The sequence below is a fragment of the Rhizophagus irregularis genome, chromosome 14, assembly GCF_026210795.1.
Source record: "Rhizophagus irregularis chromosome 14, complete sequence".
In the NCBI taxonomy this organism is placed as follows: Eukaryota; Fungi; Glomeromycota; class Glomeromycetes; order Glomerales; family Glomeraceae; genus Rhizophagus; species Rhizophagus irregularis.
Window position 1 is genome coordinate 3,398,164 of NC_089442.1, and position 10,912 is coordinate 3,409,075.

The following is a 10,912-nucleotide window of genomic DNA, read 5'->3' on the forward strand; positions in this document are numbered from 1 at the left end:
TTGGCAACTTGGCTGAAATTAAGCGTAAAGGGTATGACATCTGGTAATAATTTAAAATCATGTAATCTCTATATTTAAGGATAGCCCTGAAATTTGAAATTAATTTAACAAAAATCTGAAATCTGAAATTCTGATTCATAATTAAAATTAATGAACCCGTAATTCCAGCCAAAATCGAAATTCAATAGTTCCTGCTGGAATTAAGTGCATAATTCCGGCTGAATTTACATATTTAATTTCAATTTTGGCTGGAATTTCAGATTTCAGAAGTTTGGAATTACGGATTATGGGTTCAGAATTTTGGAAAATCTAATTTCAGGGTCATCTTTATCTCTATTCAAAACATCTCATGTAAACTTTAATAGAAATTTTACTTTATTTTAAAGTTATAAGAGAGGTTTCTAAAATGATCTCATAAACAAAAAAATCTGATCACATGACTTAAAACCTGTGATATAGTCTAAGGATAAAATATAATCCAGATAAATATAGATCAGATCTGGGATAAAATTGAATCTGGGATAAATCAAATCCGAGATAAAATATAGAATCAAATCTGGGATAAAATATAGAATCAAATCCGGGATAAAATATAGATCAAATCCGGGATAAAATATGGATCAAATCTGGGATGAAATATGGATTAATCCGGGGGTTGACAATTGGGTGTGATATAATTTTTGGTGAATTTTAAGGAATTAATCTGGGGTAAAATGTGGATCAGATCCGGGATAAAATATGGATCAAATCCGGGGTGAAATATAGGAAAATCTGGGATGAAATATGGATTAATCCATTTTCACCCCGGATAAATCTGGGATTTGATCTGGGGTTTAAACCCCAGACTTTTGAACAGCATGGCGCCTCATAATATTGAGTCAAAGATTACCCAGCTGAAGTTGCGTATCGGTTTCACAAATGTTATTTTTGGAATTACAAATACAAGACCGTTCGAGCCAATATCCGTCTAATAAAAGATATGAAGGAAATCTTCATTAAGGGCGGTTCAAATATAACAATAGAGAAGAATGAACACAAGTATTTTTCAGGATGTTTGGCGCAACAATAAATTTAAGAGATATCAAGAAGCGATGTAGCTGGAAAACCGTAAAAACATTAGATGATAAAGAAATTGGTGAGCAAGATTTTATTTTGGTTAAAAAATATATTAAAAGATACGGAGGTCATTTTTGCAAAAATTGTCAAAATAAACAAATTAAGATATATTGTGATATATTTTAACAATGAGTAAGATCTTTTAAAGGCAATATATAAATCTACAATGGAGTAAGAGATAGGTAAAGGCTTACAAATGAAAGGACAGGACGAAATTATTGGAAAAGACGGCAAGTTTATAAAGCTACAGTGCGGGAACTTGATAGTACAAGATAATGCACTTCCTTTATCAGAAGACAAACAATTTGAAGACGCATTGATGAGTCCCAAACTTAAGCAAGACGATTTCGACGGTACCTAGGAGCAAAGAAGAACATGAAAATTACAATAATCTGAACAACGAATTTAGTATGAGAATGGATGAAATTAATAATAACGAAGTAAAAACGATTTCAAAGACGACAAAGAAAACAGAGATTGTGGATTTGGAAAGTAATATATATATATATAAACGAAAACAAGAAGAGTCGACCCCCTATATAGTCACCCCCTGTATAATCACATCATATAAAATTCCCCTTTATAAGCACACCATATTTTGGCCCAATGTACCAATAAATATTGTTAGAAAACCTCCTCTATAGTCACAACATATGACTTTTTTTATAATCACACCCTTTTTTTCTCCCGAGGGGTGCGACTATAAAGGGGGTCGACTGTATATATATTTATATATTTATATCGTAATGACACGCCAGGCAGTGACAGAGTACACTCTGTTGATGAATAAACAAAATTTAATTTCTCTTAATTAAACAAAGTTAAAGACGAAATTTTATTGATTCACGTTTGGAAATGGTTGAAGAAGAATGCGGACGAGTGGAGAATTTTCGTATGACTTTTCGGATACATTTCTATCAAGAGCGTAGATTATTAAGATTTAGTTTATTAACGTTTTAATCTATTACGTGTTTTTTGTATAATTTTTCATATTACTGTATGTTTTTTATTATGTTGATGCAAATTGTATAAATTGTTTTTTTTTTATAGACCATCAATTTTAGTCATAGTATAGCAAAATTTTAGTAAATTTAGAAAAACATAAGGATAATATCGAAAAAAATAGGAAAATTTTTAGTTTAGTAATTAGATCAAATTTTTATAGACTTAACAATTATAGTATAAATTTATTAGGTTTTTAGATCGAGGTATTTTAAATTGTAATGACCATCGTGGTCTAAATTATTAATAAAATGCAAAAAATATTTTTAGAATTTGAGATGATCGGCATTAAAATCACGTTATGACATTTTCCTGCGGTACAAGGATCGGTTGCAAGCTTTATGATCAACTTGTCACACGTTACAGAAAAATTATATTAATATATTTGGTAAATTGAATGGTTTTTCTCCAACTCCCAATAAAACAAAAAAAAAAAAATGGCAGAAAACTTTGAGACAGAAGATTTAAATTATTATATTGATTGGTTAGATAATTCAATCACTGAAGAACATATCAAATATTATGAGTATTCAGACTTTACAAATATTCAACAAATAGGAAAAGGTTCATATGGAAATGTTATTCGTGTTAATTGGAAAAATTCAAACCGTCTTTTTGCTATAAAGTCTTTTAATAATGATAAACAAACTCTTAAAGAAGTTGTAAAAGAGGTATTAATATTTTATTATTTAATGAATATTTCAATTAAATAAAATATTAACTGAATTTTATATATACTATTTGTACTATATGTGTAATATATATATATTTCGTTATAGTTAAAATTGCATCGAAGTGTTGATGATCACGGAAACATTGTAAGATTATATGGAATTACGAAGATTGAAGGTGGGTATTTGAAGTATTATATGTCATAAATGTAATGATTTACTTATATAAAAATCTTTTTATTCAGACACAATTCATCAAATGAATAAGTACTCTTTAATCTTAGAATATGCCAATAATGGTACATTAAGTACTTATTTAAATGAACATTTTAATAAGCTTGATTGGAATGAAAAATGTCTTTTAGCACTGCAACTGGCAAGTGCTGTAGAATTCTTACACGAGAAAGATATTATTCACCGCGATTTGGTAATATTAAACGTTGTTATTTTTAATTGGTTTATTGTAATGTAATTAAATGCATTTTAATATAATTTTTTTCTTTTTTTTTATAATTAAAGCATCAAAACAATATACTCGTACATGAGAAAAATATCAAATTGGCAGATTTTGGATTATCAAAAAAAATTGCTGAAGCATCAAGTGATGCATCAAAAATTTTTGGTGTAATACCTTATATAGACCCGGAAAGTTTCAATAATCAAAGACAGAATTATAAATTAAATAAGAAATCTGATGTATATAGTGTTGGAGTTTTACTATGGCAAATTTCAAGTGGAGATGAACCATTTAAGACTAAAGGTTTTGATTATGACGCATACTTAGTATTAAAAATATTAAATGGCGAAAGAGAAGAAATGATTGATGGAACTCCTGTTGAATATAATAAGTTATATACAGGTAATGAATAATGCTCATATATATGTTTTAAAATCATAAGTGTTTAATTTCCTTATTGAATTATTAGAATGTTGGAAATATGAATCAAATGAACGTCCAAATATGCAAGAAGTTGTTACAGTTCTTGAAGCAATTATTTCATCTGAACAAAATGATGTAATTATTTATGATTTTAATGAAAAGAAAGAATTAAAGGAATACCAATCGAACTCAAGCTCAAGCAAGGGAACTATAGATATCAATGATGATTTAATAAATGATATCACATCTTTAAATATTGTTAGTGGAATAATAAAGCAATCTGAAAATGTTTCTTCAAGTGTATCAAGTCAGGCGATGAAACCATCATTAGATGATATAAGTGTTTATAATAATGATTTAATAAATGATATCATATCTTTAAATGTTGTAAGTGGAATAATAATGGAATCCAAAAATTGTATGCCAAATGTGTCAAATCAGGTAACGGAACCATCAGTAGATGATACATGTGTTTATAAAAATCAATTACTTCTCAAACTAGAAAATGAGGGATTTACTGCGCCGGATGACAAAGCAGAAGAACTTATAAAAAATCTGACTAATCCGAAATATTTGTACGCACTTAAATTACTTATTGAAAATTTGCGGAATAACTTTTCGTCTCAAATATTAATAAATTCATTGAAATCCTTATCTAATCCCGACTTATTTGATTATTATTCAAAAGATTACATGGCAAGATTAGAATTACATTTACGAACCTGGGTAGCAGTTTTAGAACGAATACAATTTTCACAACCACCAATAATTCTTAGTGAGGATCTTCAAGATAAAGTTTACAATTCTTTAATGAAATTTTCAGAGATTTATTACAAAACAACACAGGTAGTTGATAATAATCTTAAATTAAATTTTCGCCAAGAAAAAGATGAAATATATAATTATAATATTAACTTTTTATTAATTTACTTGAGAGATACACTTAATAGTCTGCGTGAGAATGAAACTTGGTTTCAAGAACTATTAAAAAAAATTAGAGAATTATTAAAGACTATTTTAAATATTATACCATCATCAAAAGCTGCTATACCAAATAATGATTGTACAATCTTATCACTGCTTAATCAAGCACGTCAAAGTTTAAGTTTTAAATATCCAGTAGCATCATATTATATAAATTGGAGAATTATGTTAATAATTCAATACAATCTATTCATCTGGTCTGAAGGCTCTGAAAAGATTATTAATAAGAAATTTGGAGAATTAATACTAATGGAATATATCTGGAGTTTCTTAGAAATAGAGTGGAATGATGTTGCAGAAAAATCTATTTTAGATTCTCAAACAAAATTTGATGAAGTGTCAAATAAAATCATTAAGGATTTGAAAAATTCTAAAGGACTTTTAAATGATATTACTGGAAATGAACCTATTGCATTACCACATACTCTGTGGTTTGGAATATTAGATCTTGCACAAAATCTTATCCAAAGATCATCTCGAATAGCTACATATGGTCTTTGTTATTATTTGGCAATTGAATCACTTAATAAAGCACCAAGCAGTTTTATTCAGTTTAAATCTATTGAACTATTATTACATTTATACAATATTGATAATAGAATGTTTTCAATGATTGAAATTGATTTTGAACAATACACACAAAAATTAAATGAAAATAATTTAACAGATCCCATAGAAAAATTTCAAAATTTATTAACTTTTGTCAAAGAAAAATATCTTGAGGATTTAAAAATTCTAGGCAATAATACTGGAAAAGGAAAAGAGAGAAAAGAAAAAGGGATAAATCAAAATTTAAAAATAGAACAAATACCAAATTCTAACATTTTAGATGTTATAGCAGATGAAATTACTTGTCCAATTAGTAGTGAACCAACAGATCAATTATGTATTTTAAAATGTCAGCATATATTATCATTAAATAATTTAAAAAAGTTAAAACAAAAAATATGTCCTAAATGTCGGGAAAATTTTAAGGACAATGATATCAGAAATTTACCGCAAAATTCTATTTATAAAAATTTATATACAAGATTTTTTGAATCTGGACATATTTTACCTTTTATTGAATTAGAAAATTCGGGTCAAACAATAGATAATCAATATGATAATGATGATTCAGATAATTCAGAAGTTGATCCTTTATTAACTAAAAAAAAGAAATTCATGAATTCAATTATTAAATTAAATTCAAAAATATCATCATCAATACTTTCTAGAATTACAAAAAAACAACGTCCAACATACCAAAATATTATAAATGAAATAAATGAAAAGCATTATGAAAAAGCTGAATTATTATGTAAAGAATTTTTACATTTTTTTCCTAAAAGTTATTCTTTAAGATGTATTTTAGCTTATATTTATAGATGTCTCAACAATTATGAACAAGCACACTTTTACTTAGAAGAAGCTATTAATATAAATCCCAAAAAACCAGTTGCTTATTTTATTTGTGGAGAAATACATTTTAGACAAAATAAATATGATGAAGCTATAGATTATCTAAAAAAATCATTAGAATATAAAGCAAAATTAACTAATTTATATACAATACTTGGAAACAGTTACCTATTGCGTATTAGTTATGTCAATGATTATACAGAAGCTGCAGAAAATTATAATATTTCATTAAAAAATGATCCAAACAATTGTTTATGCCTTAAAAATTGTGCATACAGTTATGAAAAAAAAGGATTATATTTAAATTCTTTAATGTTATTAGACAAATTGTTAAATATTAACAAGAAGGATTCTTTGATTTTATGTTATTATGGAGAAATTTTATGTAATATGACACAATATAGTAAAGCTATATCATATTTTACAAAAGCAAATATTATAGATCCAGAAAACATTCATAATTTGAATAAGAGAGCTATTGTATATTATATTCTTCAAGAATATGATAAAGTTTTATCAGATCTTGATATAATTATACAATTAGATCCAAAAAGTAGTTCAGCATATTATCTCAAGAGTCTAACATATTATACAAAAAAAGATATTGACAATGCTACAATAGTTTTTAATAAGTATACAGAATTATCAAATTTACTGAATTCTGATAATATTTTAGAAAAAATTCAATTATTTTATTTAGAATGCTTATTAAATGAAGATAGTTCTTATGATTTGATTAATATGTTAACAAAAATCAATCAGATTCCTCATATTTATGAAAGTAAATCACTACTTTTTATTAGATGTAAAATATATATTGAATTAAAAGAGTATTATGAAGCAAAAGTAGATTTGGATATGTTATTTGAATTAACTGCTGATGGCTATCATAAGTGTTTTTCATACATTCATTCATTACAAAAGTATTCAGATTTTTGGTCATATTTATGTAAAAATAACAAAAATGATTTTGTAACAATTAATGAATTGAGTAAATACATGTATAAAGGTAAAAAAATATTTAAATTATTTATTATCTTCTAATTAAGTTAATAATAATTAATATATTATTAAAACTTACTAGAAAAAAAAGTATATTTTATTTCAAATCTTATAAATAGTAATGAATTTTATCAAGAGAGTGATAGCAGGTAAAGTCTATTCATAATACTGCTAGTACTTTAAATCAAATTATCTTAAATACAAATTAACCATAATTTTAAAATTTAAGTTTATCAGGACTGGTATTGTGTTCTAAAAATAATAAACTTTATTTAGATTTGCCTACACTAAAATGTGATGATTTTTATTATCTTATTTGCAAAATGAATGTTAAAAAAATAATATCTGAAGATTGCTATATAAAATTTATAGTTAAGCCTGTAAGTTAATTATTTTAAATCTCTTATTCTATTTTAAATTAATATTAACTCAATTATTATAGGATAATAGGCAAAAAGAGCATATGTTAAAGTATAAAGATGTGTCAAAACTTGAGGGATTAGGTTGGATTGAATATGAGCTTTTTTGGGGACTTGTTAACTTTCAACTTTCAATTGAAGTATATTCTGTTGATATGGTATATTTTCTATTTACTTATTCAGATTAATCTCCTTTCAGAATAAAATATAATATTATTCTTTAATTCATATAGCAAATAGATTATGTTCGACTCGGACATAATGCAAACACAATAACTTGCATTCCCAACATGAGTATGATGGGTTATTTGTTACCGGATTATCCCCAATTTTTATCAAATGTTCCAGAAACTTTCAAAGACAAGTATTTTTTAAGAAAAGAAATGGAAAATTTACTTGATTTAAAAGATATCCTTAGCATCTTATAATTATTTACTTTTCTTATTATTATCATTTTGTTTTATTCAACATACTTTGAAAATTTTTTAAAAACTAAACCATTTTATCTATAAAAGAAAATCATTCGTTTCAGGAATTTTTTATTGAAAGGTATTTGTACGTATGGTGTAGGATATTTCATAAAATATTAGTAATTCAACTTTATAGCAAGAGATAAAATATTACGTAAAACATTTATTCATATTTTTTAACTGGATATACAAATTTTATTAGTTATACAATATACATTTTGTTTCGTTGTTAAAAATAAAATATCGACGGTTAGATTTAATTATTTTATTTGATACAATAAATTATATTTACAAATTATAAAATATATATTACCGTATTATCTTTACTTATAAAAATAAAAAGCTTCAGGATTTTTATAATTATTAAAAAGAATCCTTTTATATTAATATTTGGTGAATTATCCCAACATTTTATCATTAAATCTAAATAAGATTTTGGAGTTCCTTTAATAATTTCAGGACGTAAACCATTAATAATTTCTTTTATTAATTTTCAAACGAACAAAAGACCGTTGATTTGGAGTTAATTCCCATATTATCATTGCAAAAGAATAAACGTTTGAAGATTTAGTATATATTTTTTCTTTTTCATCATCGTTAACAATATTTGATAATATTTTGGTACTATATAAGGTATTATACCATAAAACTTTTTAATATGATAAGAAATCAGCAAATACATTAGATCTGAAATTAATATATTATATTTTTGTGTAACATTATATTTTGAGTCTTCATTTTCTTCACCTTCAAAGGATTCCGAAAGATCTAATAAAACGTTTCCACCATGAAAATCACGATGTACGTATTTATGATCATGTATACCTTCAGTCCTTTCGTTATTTCTAATAATATGAAAATTTTCTGATACCAATCAATTCAACAAAATTATCTTGAAGATATTGACGTAAATTTCCCGCTTTCATACTTCATAGCTAAAATGTAATCATTGGTTTCTAGATCCTAAGAAATTCCGTATAAGATGGAGGGAGAATAAAAAAGAAAAAATTATATAAAATTTATCTAATTATTATGATAAAAACGTTTTAATTTTTTCGTACCTGACGTACAAAATCCGCTCCATTAATATTCTTCGAACTTTTTTTTTTTATCGGTAAACGCATTTTTTATTTCCGTAAGTGTAGAAGAACAAATTACATGTTAAATACAAAAAAATACATTGAAATTTAGTCAAAGCTAAACGTATTCCTAAATCTCTCCAGACCGAAATCTCCGTATAATAAAACGAAGTAAAGACTAACAAGCCGAAGAAAAATAAAAAACAATAAATTATACAAGAGAAAAAAAAATCTGAGACTACAGATTTGGGGAAAAGCACGATCGCTAAAAAACCCAAGGATATCTATAACCCAAACCACTACAACTAGCTATGAACCAGACTAAATCGCATCTTACACACTATAAGAACGACACATCATCCCTCTCCGTGCAACACCAGATTCTCCTTTGATGCCCAGAACCCTCGCACCTCAAGGCATTGAAGACAACACGTACATCTGTTTAGTAATTCACCCGCCCAAAAAAAAATTTGTTATTATGGTCACGTTGTAATGTGCTGCAACCGTCGAAATATCCGGAAAGTCAAAATTTACGTGCTTAGATTTGTGCTGCGCCACAAGGAAAAAAAAAATCTTTAGGAAGCCTCGAAACCGAAGGACCTTTAGAGAAGAGCACTCCCAAGTCTTAAGCCTAAGTGGAGGTAATAGGATCTTGACCCGTCCGCAGAACGTTATCAACCATCGTGCAAAATACGGTTGTTCCCAAAAATTGTTAGGCCCAAACCGTTTTGTTGTAATATGCCCAGGTTGCGAACACGACTCAAGTCTTTTTTCGGACTTCGTACTTCTTGTCCTTGCTCGAAACTCGTCTCGAAATGTCCGTAAAAGAGAGAATATTCAGTTGGTGACGTTTGTCTGGTTCCAAAAAACATTTTAAATATAACAACTCTTCCGTTTTTTGTTTAAAAATTTGTGGACAAGATGATCGTCGGAAAGAGTTCACATCAATTCTTCTAATTGTTTAAGAATTACATACTGAGATACTATTGAGATCCTATTGTACTTTTATTGCTAAACGAAAATAAAATGTTTCCTCCATGTATTCAAAAGATTAAATAAATTAATAATTAGGGCAGTGACATATAGTTTCATAAGGAGCCTCCCCCTAAGATTTTTTTTAACCAATAATATTTCAATTATATATATATATTACTAATTTTAACCAATAAAAAAGTTTAATTTTGTGTCACGTAAGATTTTACTTAACCTCCACCCCTAAATATAGAAACTTATATAAAACAAAAATAAAATAAAAAAACCAATCACCTCATATTAAGGTCTAGCGACAACGCGATCACTCCATAATTTTAATTCTTCACGTTCAGTTTTAGAAGAAAGAGATTTTCTCTTATTTTTTAATTATTAACAATTTTAAATAAGCCATCGGATTTTTTTTTATTATCAGATAAAGATAAAGATTGTAAACCAAATTCTCTAACATTGTTAGGAGCTTCTTCATAAATTAATTTCCAAATAAATCATCATGTTTTCTACTACTTCATTTATCCGGCCTTTAAAGAAAGTCCATTATTCCAAGAAGCGAGATAAACTTTAACTATAACCACCTTCTTCTAATAATATATTTTTAAATTCATCAAATGGAATTAATTTTAAATAATTTTTTTTTTAATAGAATTTGTTAATTGAATTTTTTTATAAATTCGATTAATAAATCTATTTCATTTGTCCAATAACAAAATTTTCTTTAAATAATTTTGTTTCACATTCATTACACCATAATACTGAATTTTTTAAAAAATATATAATCTTTTGATGCTTGTTTAATTATTAAATACGGTTGTCGCTTTTCTTATCGCATCTCTAAATAAATAAAAATAAATAAAATAAAAAGAATTTTAAAAATTATTAAAATAATGCTTTAAATAAT

General features: G+C 26.3%; 1 protein-coding gene across 1 annotated transcript; it reads left to right on the plus strand.

Annotated features, from left to right (window-relative positions):
• Nucleotides 1-2,555: 2,555 nt before the first annotated feature.
• On the plus strand, nt 2,556-7,903 carry OCT59_006429 (uncharacterized protein; the record flags this gene model as incomplete). Its single annotated transcript, XM_025331529.2, has 9 exons — nt 2,556-2,789; nt 2,898-2,967; nt 3,035-3,216; nt 3,309-3,648; nt 3,716-7,063; nt 7,139-7,205; nt 7,286-7,436; nt 7,499-7,633; nt 7,709-7,903. 9 exons carry the CDS (start codon nt 2,556-2,558, stop codon nt 7,901-7,903), a joined length of 4,722 nt encoding a protein of 1,573 aa, XP_025186453.1.
• Between the last annotated feature and the right edge of the window lie 3,009 nt (nt 7,904-10,912).